The sequence below is a fragment of the Saimiri boliviensis genome, chromosome 6, assembly GCF_048565385.1.
Source record: "Saimiri boliviensis isolate mSaiBol1 chromosome 6, mSaiBol1.pri, whole genome shotgun sequence".
Lineage (NCBI taxonomy): Eukaryota > Metazoa > Chordata > Mammalia > Primates > Cebidae > Saimiri > Saimiri boliviensis.
Window position 1 is genome coordinate 122,601,555 of NC_133454.1, and position 18,937 is coordinate 122,620,491.

Here is an 18,937-nt window from a genome sequence, read left to right on the forward strand (position 1 = left end):
AGATTATTATTATTATTATTTTTTTCTTTTCTTTTTTTTTTTTAAGTCTTTTTTTTTTATTGCATTTTAGGTTTTGGGGTACATGTGATGAACATGCAAGATTGTTGCATAGGTACACACATGGCAGTGTGCTTTGCTTCCTTCCGTCCCCTCACCTGTATCTGTCATTTCTCCCCATGCTCTCTCTTCCCACCTCCCCACCCCCCCGCCCCTCCCCCATTTCCCCCCAATGGATCCCAGTGTGTCATTCTACTGTAAAGACACATGCACACATATGTTTATTGCAGCGCTATTCACAACAGCAAAGGCTTGGAGCCAACTGAAATGCCCAATCAATGATAGACTAGATAAAGAAAATGTGGCATATATACACCATGGAATATTATACAGCCAAAAAAAGAATGAGCTCAGGTCCTTAGCAGGGACATGGATGAAGGTAGAAACCATCATTCTCAGCAAAACTAACACAGGAACTGAAAACCAAACCACATATGTTCTTACTCAGAAGTGGGAATTGAACAATGAGAACATACGGACACAGGGAGGGAAACATCACATACTAGGGCCTGCTGGGTTCAAGGGATGGGAGAGCATTAGGACAAATACCTAATGCATGTGGGGTTTAAAACTTAGATAATGAGATAACGGGTACAGTAAACCACCATGGCACATATATACCTATGTAACAAACCTGCACGTTCTGTACATTTATCCCAGAACTTGAAGTATAATTTAAAAAAAGAGGCAGTCAATAACTTTTTATTATATATGTAACTTACATTTATATCTCATTGTAGTGAATACTTATAATTTTATGTTACTTCAGCATTCATTTTGAATTCAAGTTTAACTTTCTTATACCAGAGGCAGGGCTCAGTCACCCTTGACAGTTTCCATTTCTGTGCCACTCCCAAGTGCCTCAAGCCAATGGCCAGAGATAAAACTTAGAGGAATCTCTCCTGCCTAGCAGCTTGGGTTTGTGACTTTTCCAGTGCTTCTTATAAATGGACCATTTAGGCATTTGCCTGCAAGCTCTAAGTTACCCACAACCTACTTCCTTATGTAGACTGCTAGTTGCTATGTGCTTTTTTCTCTCTGTGCCTGATTCTTTACTTCTGCCTCATGTGATCTGGGGATTCTCACCCCGAATCTGTAACTAGACTTCTTTAACTTGTTTCCTTTTGTACAATACTTTCCATTGGAAGAACTAGGGGCTGGTTATTCAAAGTTGGATTTCCTCCAGGATAGCAATGAGAACACAAGATTGGGCTCCCAGTGCCAGAGTAATGGTTAGACAGGCATAAATTGCACATGGATCAGGCAAGAACCACAAGGGCGTATGCCAGTCTAAACCATTTTTCTGTGTGACTGCCTACTTGTCCAAACTTTCCCAGTTATATTTTGGACAATTGGGCATTAGACTATCCACCAGGTAAAAGATGTATCCTGTAAAAGGCACTGAAAACACCCACATCTAGCTCCCTCTTTTTTCCTTAGGGTAGGCTTGCTGAAATCCCAGTTTAGCTGGGAGCTCTCAAAGCATGTATTTACTTTTAAAAATTGGGTAAAAGTGCATGAGTTTTACCCTGTTAATATATATTTTTAAGTATATAATAAAATATTCTTAGCTGTATGCATAATGTTGTACAGAATCTTGCATAACTGACACTTTATGTCCATTAAATGGCAACCTCTTATTTCCCCTTGTCCTCTGCCCCAGGAAACTACCATTCTACTTTCTGCTTCTATGCATTTGACTATTTTAGATATCTCATATAAAGGGAATTGGGTGGTGTCTGTCCTTCTGTTCTGACATAGTTAACTTAGCATGATCACCTCAAGATTCATAATGTTGGATATGACATTTTTCTTTCCAAAGCTGACTAATGTTCCATTGTGTGTACATAAGTACATTTTACTTATCCATATGTCAATGGACATTTATGTTACGTCTACATCTTGGCAATTGTGAATAATACTGCAGTGAACATGGGAGTGCAAATGTCTCTTCCCAATCCTGATTTCTTTTTTTTTTAATTTGAAAATTTTTAAAAACAATTTATTTTTTAAAATTGCGTTTTAGGTTTTGGGGTACATGTGAAGAACATACAAGATTGTTGCATAGGTACACACATGGCAGTGTGATTTGCTGCCTTCCTCCCCTTCACCTATATCTGGTATTTCTCCCCATGCTATCTCTCCCCACCTCCCCACCCCCCGTCCCTCCCCCATTTCCCCCCAATGGACCCCAGTGTGTAGTGCTCCCCTCCCTGTGTCCATGTGTTCTCATTGTTCAACACCCGCCTATGAGTGAGAACATGCGGTGTTTGATTTTCTGCTCTTGTGTCAGTTTGCTGAGAATGATGGTTTCCAGGTTCATCCATGTCCCTACAAAGGACACGAACTGATCATTTTTGGTGGCTGCATAATATTCCATGGTGTATATGTACCACATTTTCCCTGTCCAGTCTATCATCGATGGGCATTTGGGTTGGTTCCAGGTCTTTGCTATTGTAAACAGTGCTGCAATGAACATTCGTGTGCATGTGTTCTTATAGTAGAATGATTTATAATCCTTTGGATATATACCCAGTATTGGGATTGCTGGATCAAATGGAATTTCTGTTTTTAGGTCCTTAAGGAATCGCCACACTGTCTTCCACAATGGTTGAACTAATTTACACTCCCACCAATAGTGTAAGAGTGTTCCTATTTCTCCACATCCTCTCCAGCATCTGTTGTCTCCAGATTTTTTTTTTAATTGAATTTTAGGTTTTGGGGTACATGTGAAGAACATGCAAGATTGTTGCATAGGTACACACATGGCAGTGTGATTTGCTGCCTTCCTTCCCCTCACCTGTATCTGTCATTTCTCCCCATGCTATCTCTTCCCACCTCCCCACCCCCCCGTCCCTCCCCCATTTCCCCCCATGATTGCCATTCTAACTGGCATGAGATGGTATCTCAATGTAGTTTTGATTTGCATTTCTCTAATGACCAGTGATGATGAGTATTTTTTCATATGTTGGCCTCATATATGTCTTCTTTTTTAAAAAAATTGTACTATAGGTTCTGGGGTACATGTGCAGATCATGCAGGATTGTTGCATAGGAACATACATGGCAAGGTGGTTTGCTGCCTCCATCCCCCCATCACCTATATCTGGCATTTCTCCCCATGTTATCTCTCCCAACCTCCGCCCCATGCTGTCCCTCCCTCAGCCCTCTCCAACAGACCGCAGTATGTGATACTCCCCTCCCTGTGTCCATGTGTTCTCATTGTTCAACACCCACCTATGAGCAAGAATGTGTGGTATTTGGTTTTCTGTTCTTGTGTCAGTTTGCTGAGAATGATGGTTTCCAGATTCATCTATGTCCTTACAAAGAACATGAACTCATCATTTTTTATGGCTGCATTGTATTCCATGGTGTATATGTGCCACATTTTCTTGTCCAGTCTATCATCAATGGGCATTTGTGTTGGTTCCAGGTCATTGCTATTGTAAATAGTGCCAAAATGAACATACATATGCATGTGTCTTTATAATAGAATCATTTATAATCCTTTGGATATATACCCAGTAATGGGATTGCTGGGTGAAATGGAATTTCTATTTCTAGGTCCTTGAGCAATCGCCACACTGTCTTCCACAATGGTTGAACTAATTTACACTCCCACCAACAGTGTAAACGTGTTCCTATTTCTCCACACCCTCTCCAGCATCTGTTGTCTCCAGAGTAGTGTGAACATCTAGTAATATTAAGTTTTGTAATTCATGCATATATCTTTTCATTTATCTTTGTTTTCTTTATTTCATCAATGTTTTGTAGTTTTCAGTGTACAAATCTTTTGCCTCCTTTTAAGTTATTCCTAAGCATTATATATTTTTTATGGTGTTATAAATGAGATCACTTTTTAATTTTGTTTTTGGATAGTTTGTTGTTAGTGTATAAAATCACAACTATTTTTAACGTGTGTATTTTTTGATTAAATTTGTTTATTCTAATGTTTGTGTGTAATCTTTAGGATTTTTACTTATAAGATCATATAATCTGTGAGTAGAGCTGAATTTACTTCTTCCTTTCCTATTTCAATGCTTCTAATCTCTTTTTCTTCCTTAACTGCTCTGGTTAGGACTTTAAGTACTATATTCAATAGAAGTAGTGGTTCGTATTCTTGATCTTAAAGGAAGACCTTTCAGTTATTCATTAAGTACGATGTTAGCTCTGGACTTCTAGTTGCATTTACTAGTAGGTTAATACTTTAATATGCTCTCATGTTGCTCTTTCAGATGCTTTGTTTAAACATGAAACGTTCTGTTTAGCATTTCTTATAATGCAAATCTAGTGTTGACAAACTCACTCAGTTTTTGTTTGTCTGGGAAAATCTTTATTTCCCTTCATTTCTGAAGGTCAGTTTGCTGGATATAGTGCTTTTTGTTGGCAGTTTTCATCTCTTAATATATCATTATACTTTCTGCTGGCCTGTAAACTTCCTGTAGGAAAACAAACCAAAAGTCTTATGGAGGTTCTCTTAGTACAGGACAAGTCACTTCTCTTGCTGCTTTCCAAATTCTTTCTTTTCTTTTGATGATTTTATTATAAAATGTTTAGATGTATTTAAATTTTTTTTAATGTTTATGGATATGTGATAGTTATACGTATTTATGGGGCACTGTGATCTTTTGATATAACCATGCAGTATGGAATGATAAAACCTGGGTAATTGGGGTATCCATTATTTCACAGTTTATGATTTTATGTGTGTGTGTGTGTGTGTGTGTGTGTTGAGAACATTTTAAATATTTCTTCTGGCTATTTTGAAATATAAAAGAACTTTGTTGTTAACTATAGTCAACTCTAACTACTGTGCTACTGAAAACTAGATCTTATTTTTTCTATCTAACTGTGTTTTTGTATCCATTATCCCATCCCTCTTAATACTCTCTCCCCAGTACCGTTCCCAGCTTCTGGTAGTCACTATTCCACTTATTACCACCTGGAGATAAATTTTTTAGCTCTCACATATGAGTGAGAACATGCAATATTTGCCTTTTGGTGCCTGGATCACTTTACTTAAAGTAATTTCTTCCAATTCCTTTTATGTTGCTGTAAATGATGGGAATGTATTATTTTTATGGCTGAATAATATTCCATTGTGAGTGTGTGTGTGTGTGTGTGTGTGTGTGTGTGTATGTGTGTGTATCCCATTTTCTTTTCTTTCTTTCTTTTTTGTTTTTGACAGGGTCTCATTCTGTCTTAAAAGTGACACTCTAATTCAAAAGTGACACTTCATTTCCCTAGGCTCAAGCTGTCCTTCCATCACAGCCTCCAGAGTAACTGGGGCTATACCATGCCTGGCTAATGTTTTGTACCTTTTTGTAGAGACAGGGTTTTGTCATGTTGCTCAGGCTGGTCTGAACTTCTGGACTCAAGCAATCCATCCACCCTGGCCTCCCAAAGTTCTGGGGTTACAGGTGTAAGCCACCACGACTTGCCAAAAAAATACAGCCATTGATAAACATATAGGTTGATATCATATTTTGGCTATTGGGAATAGTGCTGCAATGAACATAGAAATGCAGCTATGTGTTCAATATGCTGATTTTCTACCTTTGCACATATACCCAACACTGAGACTGCTGGATAATATGGTATTTCCATTTTTAATATGTTGACAAAATGTTATACTGTTTTGCATAGTGGATGCACTAATTTATATTTTCATCAACACTGTACAAACATCCCCTTCTCTCTGCATCTTCACCAGCGTTTGTTATTGTTTTGTCTTTTTGATAATATTTTAAGTGGGGTGAGATACTATCTTATTGTGTTTTGATTTGTATTTTTTTGGTGATTAGTGATATAGGGCATTTTTAATACTTGTTGGCCATTTGTATGTCTTCTTTTAAGAAATGTCTATTTAGGTATTGTGCCCATTTAAAAATGAAGTTATTTGTTTGCTACTGAGTTGTTTATATTCCTTATAGGTTTGATTTTTTAATCCCAATTGAATAGTTTGCAAGTCTTTTTCTATACTGTAGGTTGTCTCTCCACTTTGTTGATTGTTTTGCTTTGCTGTGCAGAAGCTTTTTAGCTTGATGTAATTCCATTTGTCATTTTTTGGCTTTGTTTGCCTGTGCTTTTGAGTTTTTACTCAAGAAAATTTTGCTCATATCAGTGTCCTAAAGCATTTCCTCAATGCTTTTTCTAGTATTTTCATAGTTTCAGATTTTACATTTAAGTCTGTAATTCATTTTTTTTTTTTTGAGACAGAGTCTTGCTCTGTCACCCAGGCTGGAGTGCAGTGGTGCGATCTTGACTCACTGCAACCTCCACTTCCCAGGTTGAAGCAATTCTGGTGCTTCAGCCTCCTGAGTAGCTGGGATTACAGGTGAGTGCCATGATGACTGGCTAATTTTTATATTTCTAGTAGAGATGGGGTTTCACCATGTTTGACTAGGCTTGTCTCGAACTCCTGACCTGCCTTCTGTGGCCTCCAAAAGTGCTGGGATTACTGGCATGAACCACTGTGTCCGGTCTATATACTTCCATTTTCTTATGATCAGTTTCTAAAGATTTATTTTGTTCCCTTTTGTGTCATACTTTTCTGTTTCTTCATGTTCTTTGTAGCTTTGAATTGGTATCTATACATTTGAAGAAATAGCCACCTCTTACTGTCTTACCAGACTGGCTTTTACAATCAGCCCAGACAGAGATTCTGGGGATCTGTCAAGTCTACTCTGTGAAAGTATCTTCTCTGTATTTGTGTGTGTAGATTCCTAATTAGCGGGATTTCCTGGTTTCTGATTTTCAGGAACTGGTAATCTCTTGCTTTCTGTCTGCCATACCATGAGTCCTCTGATGCATCAGCTTGACATCCAGATATTCTTTGTTCTCAGTAGTTCTGAGACATGTAGAGTGTGTGGGGTCCTACTGGCATAATGGTTGGGCAAGAAAGAAACTAATTTCTTGGGCATCTCCCTGGAAAATCAGTGTATCAGACATATACGGAACTCCTTTTCCTCCAGAGGGAGAAATCTCAAGTTGTGTATCTTCTTTTCATTACACTGAGCTGTATAAGTCACAGCTTTTGTACTCACTTTGTCCCCAGTGACCCCAGGCATCCAAATATGCCAGTTCCATCAGTGCTCTGGGTGAGGGGAGACAGACACCAGTTCCTCATGCAGTGTGTCCAAAGGCCAAGGTATGGATGAATGCTCTACTCTCTCCTTCCCTCTGAGGGAAAAGTCATAGACCAGGGTGTCCTCTCTTGGCACGAGCTGTAACAACTTTGGGAAAGGTCTGTCATGTATTAACTGACATTACTCTTCTTGCCCATTTCAATGCAACTGTTTTTGGTTTCATGCTCCTGGGCATTACAATGTCTTACCTCAATTTTAGAATTCCCATGGAAGTATTTTTGTACAGTCATTGGTAAATCAGTGTTTCTGTGTGGGATTAAGGGGTAGAATTTTCTATTATGTCATCCTGCTAAACATGTGATCATCTCCTAGTATTTTAGAGTTTTTTCTGTACTTTGATCTGAGTGGTGGCTAGATATTAATAAATGGAAATATTCATTGATCTGTATACATTCTTATAATTTGCTGTTTACAATTTACATAAATTAAAGTGAAAACAAATGAAGAAACTTTGAGCCCAAACCTATACCATAATTGAAGTTCTCAGCATAAGTCTCCAGCGATTAGCTTTGTAGAATGATGTTATAAACAGAAATCATTGTACAATTAATTTTGTGTCAGTCTTTTCACAACCCTTTTTAACACCTTTAAAAGTAGCAGTTTTCTTTATGGATTTATCATATTTTATCCCCAAAATCTTTTTCTTCAACATGTTTTACCACTTAAAATAAGACATGGATTTATATCTCCTCTATTTTAACATTCCTCACATACTGCATGAAGCTTACCTCCCAAAGGACAGGATACAGATTCTTTTACATATATTGGGCATGCGGAGCAATTCACCAAGAGAATATTTTTTCTGTGCATCCTCTAGTTCGTGCTTCATGGCGGATCTCAAAACCTTCAACAACAACAGAAGCAACAAATTGTTCAGTTGTCACAAAATGGTAGGCATTGTAAGAGCCAACAGATGACATGATAGGTGACACACCTTTCTATCTAGCAGAAAATACATACCTTAAAATTGCATTGGCAAATTTAAAATGATATGAAAGTTGGATTAGAGTGTTAAGCCTCAGGGAAATTATGTATCAAGGCTATTTTAGACAAGAGATTTAATTGGCTGCAGAGCATTGAAAAGGATATGTAGGTTGAAGATTCAGATCATGATGAGGAAAAAATTGAAGAGTTACTTGGATTATAGTCCCAAGCTCCATTTATACCAGATGGGCCCCAAAGACCTGGTTCTCAGCTCAGCTGTTCTCAGCTGAACTGCTCTTGGTGAAAAACAGTTTGTCTGTCTCAGGAAGGAGATAAATTTCCTGAGAGAATTTAATTCACTTCTTGTCTCAGAAATACTGGAGGTTTAGGAGTGGGGTACTTTCTTCCTAACCCTTAGGCTTCCATGAAGGACAAGTTTCAACAGGGATGATCTTGGCTCCTCTCTACATACCACTCAGCTGCCCTTGGAAGACTATGCAATTGTTGGTGAGTGTAAGAGAATGAAATGGGCATGCTGTAGTGTTCAGAACACCTTTAAAAAGAGATTGCATTCAAATCTGCCTTCTGGACAACATCCTATATTTGTCAGGTTAGGCTCTGCACCTGTGGGAAAACATGTGACTGTTGAATGAGGTTAATTCTGGGATGAAGTGTTAGAAATCCTGTTGAGGGTAGGTATGTAAAGTCATGTCTTCTATTCCAGTTTTCACAGTATTATCAAGGCTAAAATTTTTGATCATGTTTCTGAACCCTTTAACTCTCAGTTATGTGTGATTTGGGCATAGGAGATGAATGTTATGTATTGGGCTCCTTGACCCCTAAAACTAGACTGATCAATGGATCGATATTGGTGTAAAGTGGATTGGCATTAGGCTAGAAGTGTTGCCAAGAGCAGTTTTGTTAGGCAGTCTGTCAGATGAATGTTTAAACAGGAATAAGACCACACATATATGGATAATATTTACAAAATAAAAAAAAAATCAAGTTAACACAACATTAGGTACCCATTAATGCATAGAATCTACTTCCTAAATCAAATTTTAATTTCTCCTTTTGAGGAACACTCTCCTTCTTCTGGAACAATCAGTTGCCATTCACTTTGATAATGCATTGTTATTTTTTTGATTCCACTGTTTTTCACAACACTTAGCTGTTGTTGTTGTTGTTTTTTTAGTCTCCCTGAACTTCTGTAAGAGTAGCTTTCATTCTCTATATTGGGCCAACCTTGTAGGTCACATGCTAGGTGTGTGTGTAAAACCACAGATAGTACCTGAGAATTTAGTTGACCCAAAAGAATTACTATGATATATATATATATATATATATATATATATATATATATATATGTATATATATATGCAATCTAGAAATGACATTCAGTTTCATCTAACTTCACTTCCTTTTCTTAAAAAAGCTATGCGAATATTTGCACCATTATATTGGGGTGCCCTGTGATATTATCTCTGTAATGGATTGATCTTGGGAGAAATATTTATTTTTTCCTGACATCGCCAGTTGAACATTAACTTGCAAGAGCATTTTCAGGCTTCTTATTTGAAATCTCCTTCCAAAAGACCTCTGCTTTCTTCTGGGACTAAGTTCCATTAGATACATCACTGACCATGTCTTAAGAGATGTTTTATTCTTTCTCTATGATTGACTGGCTCCTAGTCCTCTCCTGTTTCAGTCAAATAAAGTAAAATGTATTTTTCTTGTCTTCATTAACATTCTTTCTATACCTTTGTAGTTTCCAACACTTAGATTTAAATATGTCCGTTAGCTCTCCTCTTTCATATTAAAGTAAAAGCTCCATTCAGGCTGTGACCATGATTTACTCTGTCATTCATGATCTAATACCATTTGTGGTATACCATATTTTTTCCACAAATACTTTAAATATGTTCATGACATGGAGCATGACTTAATAATCGACAGCAGTATTTGTCTTCAATCCCTGGGGTGGAAAAAAGAGAAAGACTTCTCCCAGGCATTTTCACATAGTCATGCTTTACAAACTTATAGTAAGTAGAAGAAACTCCACACAATATAGATTTGGACTGGTGTTGGCACTGTCATATTTCCAAGAAAGAATGGAATCTGGAATAGGTAGGCACTCACTAAATAGATCTTGAATGGAAGAATGTATGACAGAGTGAACAAATAAGTGAACCTCCTTATGCTCTCTTCTGTTAGCCCACTAACACTTCCTTTCTCTGTCCTTACTACCCTGAAAGAAGGTAACAGAATAATAACTGGGAATGAATGAACTAGTTTAGGTTACTTTCTATTACAGGGTTAGAGGCAGTCCAACGCAAAATTTGTATTGTTAATACTCTGTGCCTCTGTCTCTGTTGAGTCAAATATCTGTGTCCCATCCTTTCAGCAGCAGCATATCCTCTTTCAAGATGTTAACCCAATGTTGACACCCATTGAGAATGATAGTGAGGTGAGACAACCCATAACTATGTTTGTGTTTCTCTCCCTTATTCACCTTATGAACACCGACAAGTATAAATGACAAGTTGTATCTTTCCAACATCCCATATCTAGCTCTCACCCTACTTACCTCCATGGTTAGGATGCCTTCAGCATTCTTGATTCCATTCCTGTGTGCAATTTTTCTAAGCTCCTTTAAGCCTTCCTCTGGTTTGTTGTTAATAATGAGCCACCGAGCAGACTCTGCCAGCCACCTGAGCAAACAAGAGTACAGAGATGCAGCCAACAACTACTTACTCATTTTTTTCACATAACATTCATTTTGAGATGCCTTTCTCTCCAAGTTAGTATCCACCTCTTGTTTGGTTATTCCAGGACATAAAAGCTCACATTCTCTTGTGCCATCACCAGGAAAATGTAAGGATGACCCTCTATGCACTACACATTCACTGGTGGGAACAAACACTTGGAGTCATATTGACATCCCTCTTATTCAGCAAATTTATCTTGGAGCTCCTGATGCTGAAGCATAAGGAACCATCACTTGTACAGCTGCCTGACAAGGTCCTAGTAAGGGAATAACAAGTGTTTATTTATAATGTGTTCTTTTTCCTAAAGACCCTGAAATAATTGATGTATGCTTGAGGCCTCATAGAGACTAGACTCATTTCTGGTCATACCACCTATGATCAAAACTGGATATATTAACAAGTCACTTACCTAAATCTTCCTCAGTTTGCTCATCTATGTAAATGGAACAATGTTACCATGTATGGTTGTTACAGAGATAAGATGAACTAATGGATGAGCCTGACAGGGAGTACACTTATCTTTTTATCTATCTGAACTTTCTCTGTGTATTAAATCTGTAATTATCTCTCTTAGCTAAAGACCAAATAGGCCTCCTCCACTGAGCTGGTCTTGTTAAGGGAAGGGGTATAGTTAACCATACATTAGGGTTTGTAAAGTAAATAGAAGGAAGAGAGAGCACAAGAAAAGATGTAAATTGTTCATTTTGCCTTTATGTTTTTAACTGGAGCAACCATGTATTTCTTAGAAATGTATAGAAGTAAATTTGCTGTCCCTTCCTGTCATCAATGTCACCTGCAACAATGAAAACCATCTGAAACTTCATCACAAATTTCTCTCTAGGGGTGTACATGTAAACATAGATCACAATTAAGGATATCTACTCAAACATTTTCTTCTATTGGGAAAGATATTTTTGTAATATTTCTGTTTCCACAATACTTGTTGAGGCAAGGATGGCCACAAACATGAATAACTACCAGGCAATGATTCATTGCTATGTTCCGTCTCATGGGTTATTGGTTTAGAAAATAAAAACTCAGTAGTGATGGCTGACATGACAGAAGCAGAATTCAGAATATGAATAGGAATGAAGGAGCTGACAGAAAAAATAGCCAGTATAGAGTACAATGTAACTGACCTGATAGAGCTGAAAAACATACTACAAGAATCTCATAGTGCAATCACAAGTATTACAAACAGAATAAGCAGAAGAAAGAATGTCAGAGCTTGCAGACTGCTTTTCTGAAATAAGACAGTTAGATAAGAATATAGAAAAAAGAATAAAAAACAACAGGAGACTGAATCTACAACTAATTGATGTATCTGAATGAGATTGGGAGAATGGAACGAACTTGGAAATCATATTTCAAGATATCTTCCATAAGAAGTTTCCCAACTCAGCTAGAGAGGCCAACATTCAAATTCAGGAAATGCAGAGAGTTCCAGTAAGATACTTCACAAGAATATCATCCTCAAGACCCATAATAATCTGGTTCTCCAAGGTTGAAATAATAGGAAAAATGTTAAATGCAGCTAGAGAGAAAGGCCAGGTTACCTACAAAAAGAAGCCCATCAGAGTAACAGTGGGCCTCTCAGCTGAAGCTCCTACAAGGAAAAAGAGATTGGGGACCAATAATTAAGATTCTTAAATAGAAGAAATTCTAACACAGAATTTCATATTTGGCCAAACTAAACTTCAGAAGTAAAGGAGAAATAAGATCTCTCTTCAGACAGGCAAATACTGAGGGAATTCATTACCACCAAACCTGCCTTACAAGAGCTCCTGAAGCACTAAATACGGAAAGGAAAGACCATCACCAGCCATTACAAAAACACACTGAAGAGACTTCTGCCAACATGGCTGAATAGGAACAGTTCTGGAGCACAGTTCCCAGTGAGAGCGACAGAGAAGGCGAATGATCTCTGCATTTCCAGCTGAGCTACCAGGTTCATCTCAATGGGACTGGTTGGACATTGAGTGTAGCCCAAGGAGGACAAACCGAGGCAGGATAGGGCACTGCCTCACCTGGGAAGTGCAACAGACCAGAAGACCCCCTACTCCTACCCCACAGAGGCCATTGGGGACTTTTCGAGCCACTCCAGCACTCTGGTTCAGATGCTGTGCTTCTACCACGGTCTTTACAGCCCACAGACCAGGAGATTCCCACTGAGATAACAAGCACCACAGGTTTTCAGCACAAATCTGAGTGGCCATTTTGGCTGGTGCCTGGAATGCCTGCAAGACAGAGCTGCCCATTCCCCTGAAAAAAGGGGAGCTGAAGGCAGGGAGCCAAGTGAGCTGGCTTGGCAGGTCAGTCCCAACCCCATAAAACCCAGCAAACTGAGACCCTCTGAATTGAGATTTTTAGCAGCCAGCACAGCAGTCTGAGCTTGGCGTGGGATGGTCAAGCTTGGTGGGGGGGAAGGTTGTCCACCATTGCTGAAGCAGTTCTAATCTTACCTGTGTAAACAAAATTACAAAGAGATTTACACAGCAGCTGTATGGAGCCCACGCAGCTCAGAAAAGCCTCTGCAGACAGACTGTGACTAGACTCCCTCATTGCTGGGCAGGGCATCTCTGAAAAAAGGCAGCAGCCCATCAGGGACTTGTAAATAAAGTCACACCTTCCTGGAACAGAGCAACTGGGAACAAGGGTGGTTGTGAGTTTTGTTGCATCAGACTTAAGTGTCCCTGCCCAGCAGCTCTAAAGGGAGCAATGGAGGTTCCAGCACAGCACTTGAGCTCTGATAAGGGACAGTCTGTCTCCTCAAGCGGCTCCCTGACCCCCGTATATCCAAGAAGACACCTCATACAGGAGAGCTCTGGCTGACATCTAATGGGTACCCTTCTGGGGTGAAGCTACCAGAGGAAAGGACAGGCAGCAATCCTTGCTGTTCTGCAACCCCTGCAGGTGATTCCAAGGCAAGCAGGATCTGGAGTGGACCTCCAGCAGTCCTGCAGCAGAGGGACTTGACTGATAGAAAGAAAACTGAAATACAGAAAGAAATATCTTCAACATCAACAGAAAGCACATTCACACAGTGACCCCATCCGAAAGTCACTAACTTCAAAGATCAAAGGTAGATAAATCCATGAAGATGGGAAGAAACCAGTGCAAAAAGGAAATCACAAAAAAACAGAACCCTTCTCCTCCTCCAAGGATCACAACTCCTCACCAGCAAGGGAACAAAACTGGATGGAGAATGACAAATTGACAGAAACAGGCTTCAGAAGGTAGGTAACAACAAATCTCTGAGCTAAAGGAACACGTTCTAACGCAATGCAAAAAAACTTAAATACCTTGAAAAAAGGTTAGACAAAATGCTAACTAGAATAACCAGCTTAGAGAATAACATAAATGACTTATTGGAGCTGAAAAACACAGCATGAGAACTTCACAAAGCATGCACAAGTTTCAATAGCTGAATCAATCAAGTAGAAGAAAGGATATCAGAGATTGAAGATCAGCTCAATGAAATAAAATGAGAAGGCAAGATTAGAGAAAAAAGGGGAAAAAGAAATGAACAAATCCTCCAAGAAATATGGGATTATGTGAAAAGACCTAATCTATGTTAGATCAGTGTACCTAAATGTGATGGGGAGGATGAATCCAAGCTGGAAAACGCTCTTCATGATGTTATCTAGAAGAACTTCCCCAACCTAGCAAGGCAGGCCAATATTCAAATCCAGAAAATACAGAGAATACCACAAAGATATTCCTCAAGAAGAGCAACCTCAAGGCACTTAATTGCCAGGTTCACCAAGTTTGAAATGAAGGGAAAAAATGCTAAGGGCAGCCAGAGAGAAAAATCAGGTTACCCACAAAGGGAAGCCCATTAGACTCACAGCGGATCTCTTGGCAGAAACCCTGTAAGTTAGAAGAGTGGGGGCCAATATTCAACATCCTTAAAGAAAAGAACTTTCAACCCAGAATTTCATATCCAGCCAAAATAAGCTTCATAAATGAAGAAGAAATAAATCCTTTATGGATAAGCAACTGCTGAGAGATTTCATCACCACCAGGCCTGCCTTACACGAGCTCCTGAGAGAAGCACTAAACATGGAAAGGAAGAACCAGTGCCAGCCACTGCAAAAATGTACCTAATTATAAAGACCATTGACACAATGAAGAAACTGCGTCAACTCATGGGCAAAACAACCAGCTAGTATCAAAATGGCAGGATCAAATTCACACATAACAATATTAACCTTAAATGTAAACAGGCTAAATGCTCCAGTTAAAAGACACAGAGTGGAAAGCTGGATAAAGAAACCAAGACCTATTGGTGTGCTGTCTTTAATAGATCCATCTCATGTGCAATAACACACAGGCTCAAAGTTAACTGATGGAGAAAAATCAACAAATTAAAAAAGCAAAACAAAACAAAACAACAACAGGAACAACAAAAAACCAAACCAGGGGTTGCAATCCTACTTTCTGATGATACAGACTTTAAACCAACAAAAATGAAAAAGATAAAGAAGGCATTACATAATGGTAAAGGGTTCAATTCAACAGAAGATCTATCTTAAATATATATTCATCCAATGCAGAAGCACCCAAATCCATAAAGCAAGTTCTTAGAGACATTCAACAAGACAGATTCCCACACAATAATAGTGGGAGACTTTACAACACCCCACTGACAATATGGGACAGATCATCAAGACAGAAAATTGATGAAGATATTCAGGACCTGACATCAACACTGGATCAAATGATCCTGATATATATATCTACAGAATCCTCCACCTAAACCAATAGAATATACATTCTTCTCATTGCCACATATCACATTCTCTAAAATCAATCACATAATCAGAAGTAAAACACTCCTCATCAAATGCAAAATAACTGAAATCATAACAGTGTCTCAAACCACAGCACAATCCTATTGGAAACGGAGACAAGAAATTCATTCAAAACCATACAATTACATGAAAACTGAATAACCTGTTTCTGAATGACTTTTGGATAAATAAGAAAATTACAGTAGAAATCAAGAAGTTCTTTGAAACTAATGGGAACAAAGATACAACATTCCATCATATCTGGGACACAGCTAAGGCAGTGATAAGGCAGAAATTTATACTACTAAATGCCCACATCAAAAAGTTAGATCTCAAGTTAACAACCTAACATCACAATGGAAAGAACTATAGAACAAGAGCAAATAAATCCCAAAGCTAGAAGACAAGAAAAAATCTAAATTAAAGCTGAACTGAAGGAGATTGAGACACAAAAAACCATTCAAAAGATCAACTAATCCAGAAGATTCATTTTTTGAAAAAATTAATAAAACAGACCCCTAACTAGACGAATAAAGAAGAAAAGAGAGAAGATTCAAATAAACACAATCAGAAACATCAAGGGGGATATTACTATTGACCCCACAGAAATACAAAAAACTATCAGAGATGCAAATCAACAGGAAGGTGGCAAAAACAAACAAACCCCAGAATATTATGAACACTTCTATGCACATAAAGTAGAAAATCTGGAAGAAATGGACAAATTCCTGGACACATACTCCCTCCTAAGACTGAAACAGGAAGAATTTGAATCCCTGAACAGACCAATTACAAGCTCCGAAATTGAGGCAGTAATAAATAGCCTACTGAAAAAAAAAAAAAATGTATAGAGTAGTCTATTTCCAAGACAAAGTGCCTTGAATTGGCTTAAAAGTCTCACTTCTGCTGTTCTCCAGGTTTCTGAGTGCATTCTTTGTATTTGGACAGGTGAGTTTGTTTCTCACACATACCAATCCAAACAAGCCAACAAACTACAGAAGAAACAAAATACACTAGGCCCCTGCTTGTATAGCTGATGCCTATTTATCAGACTTTCCTTCCCACTTCCCCCCAACTTAGTTGCCCTCCCTTGAACCAAAGAGATTTAGTCTAAGATAAAATTTACTAGTCTCCAGAATAACTCACTTTGTGTATTCTTATCAGCCTGTCCAGCTACTTGGGTTATAAGTCAAATACTTAAAATGCCCCTGAGCTAACTAGAATTGCAATGCATTATGGGTTTAAAAATGCAGCAAGACAACCCTAAAAGAGACACCCAAAGCCACTACCCAACAATCAATAGGCAACATCCAGGAAGATTGTAACCTCATAGTACTCAGCCTGTGAGAAACCAGGGAAGGGATCTGCTCACTAGGAAATAAATTGCTTGTTGAAACTGTACTGCATGTGCCTGCATGCCAGACACCTGATCTTGCAAGACCATTGTTGAAAGTCTCACTTCTGCTGTTCTCCAGGTCTCTGAGTCCATTCTTTTGGTTTGGTCGGCTAAGTTTGTTTCTCACACATACCAACCAAAACAAGTCCAGGACCAGATGGATTCACAGCAGAATTCCACCAGATGTGCAAAGAAGAGCTGATACTATTCCTACCAAAACTATTCCAGAAAACTGAGGAGTAGGAACTTCTCCCTAACTCATTCTATGAGGGCAGCATCATCCTGACACCAAAACCTGGCAGAGATACAACAAAAATAGAAAACTCGAGGCCAATATCTTTGATAAATATCAATTCAAAAATCCTCAAAAAAAAAAATCTGGCAAATAGAATCCAGCAGCACATTGAAAAGCTTATCCAGCATGATCTAGATAAAGCCTACCATCTAGTAGGCTTTATCCTTGGGATGTAAGGATGGCTCAGTATACACAAATCAATAAATGTGATTAATCACATAGACAGAACTAAAGACAAAAAACACATGGTTGTCTCAAGAGATGCAGAAAAGGCATTCAATAAAATTCAACATCCATTAACATTAAAAACTGTCAATAAATCAGCAATTAAAGAAACATACCTCAAAATAGTAAAAGCCATCTGTGGCAAACTCACAGACTACATAATACTGAATGGGCAAAAGCTGGAAGCTTTCCCCTTGAAAATAGGCACAAGACAAGTTTGCCCTCTCTCACCACTCCTATTCAAGACGGTATTGGAATTCCTGGATAGCGCAATCAGGCAAGAGAAAGAAATAAATGGCATCCAAATAGGAAGAGAGAAAGTCAAACTATCTCTGTTCACAGATGACATGTCCTATATTGAGAGAGCTCCATAGTCTCAGTCCAAAAGCTTCTTAAGCTGATAGACAACTTCAGCAAAGCCTCAGGATACAAAATCAATGTGCAAAAATCACCAGCATTCCTATACACCAACAACAGCCAAGCCAAGAGCCAAATAATGAATGAACTCCCATTCGCAAGTGCCACAAAAATAATAAAATACCTAGGAATACAGCTAACTAATGAGATGAAAGATCTCTACAAGGAGAACTACAGACCACTGCTCAAAGAAATCAGAGATGATACAAACAGAAAAAATTCTATGCTCATAAATAGGAAGAGTCAATATTGTTAAAGTGGTCATATTGCCCAAAGCAATTTATAGATTCAATGCTACTGCTATTCAGCTACCATTGAGATTCTTCAGAGAGCTAGGAAAAATTATTTAAAAATACATATGAAACAAAAAAAGAGCCTGAATAGCCAAAACAATCCTAAGCAAAAGAAACAAAGCTGGAGGCATGCATTCATATTACCCAACTTCAAACTATATTACAAGGCTACAGTAACTGAAACAGCATGGTGCTGGTACAAAAACAGACAAATAGACCAGTGGAACAGAATAGAGAACACAGAAATAAAACCAAAAACCTACAACTCTCTAATATGCAACAGAACTGACAAAAACAAGCAATGAGGAAATAATTCCCTATTCAATAAATGGTGCTGTGATAGCTGGCTAGCCATATTCAGAAGACTGAAACTGAACTCCCTAATTACACCATATACAAAAATTAATTCAAGATAAATTAAAGACTTAAATGTAAAATCCAAAATTATAAAAACCCTGGAAGACAACCTAGGCAATACCATTCAGGACACAGGCACAGGCAAAGATTTTATGATAAAGACACTCAAAGCAAGTGCAATCAATCAAAGCAAAAATTGACAAATGGCATCTAACTAAATTAAAGAGCTTCTGCACAGTAGAAACTATCAACAGAGTAAACAGAC

At 38.3% G+C, this 18,937-nt stretch overlaps 1 protein-coding gene across 3 annotated transcripts in view; it reads right to left on the bottom strand.

Moving 5' to 3' along the window:
• The window catches only part of LOC101043682 (solute carrier family 22 member 25), a 62,668-nt gene that overhangs the window by 14,717 nt on the left and 29,014 nt on the right, over nt 1-18,937 (bottom strand). For all 3 annotated transcript variants that reach the window (XM_003920262.4, XM_010335878.3, XM_074401614.1), the window contains 2 exons: nt 10,716-10,839; nt 7,933-8,048 (listed from right to left, as the gene is read on the bottom strand). In XM_003920262.4, coding sequence (XP_003920311.3) covers nt 7,933-8,048; nt 10,716-10,839 — 240 coding nt within the window. The remainder of the gene's footprint in view (nt 1-7,932; nt 8,049-10,715; nt 10,840-18,937) is intronic.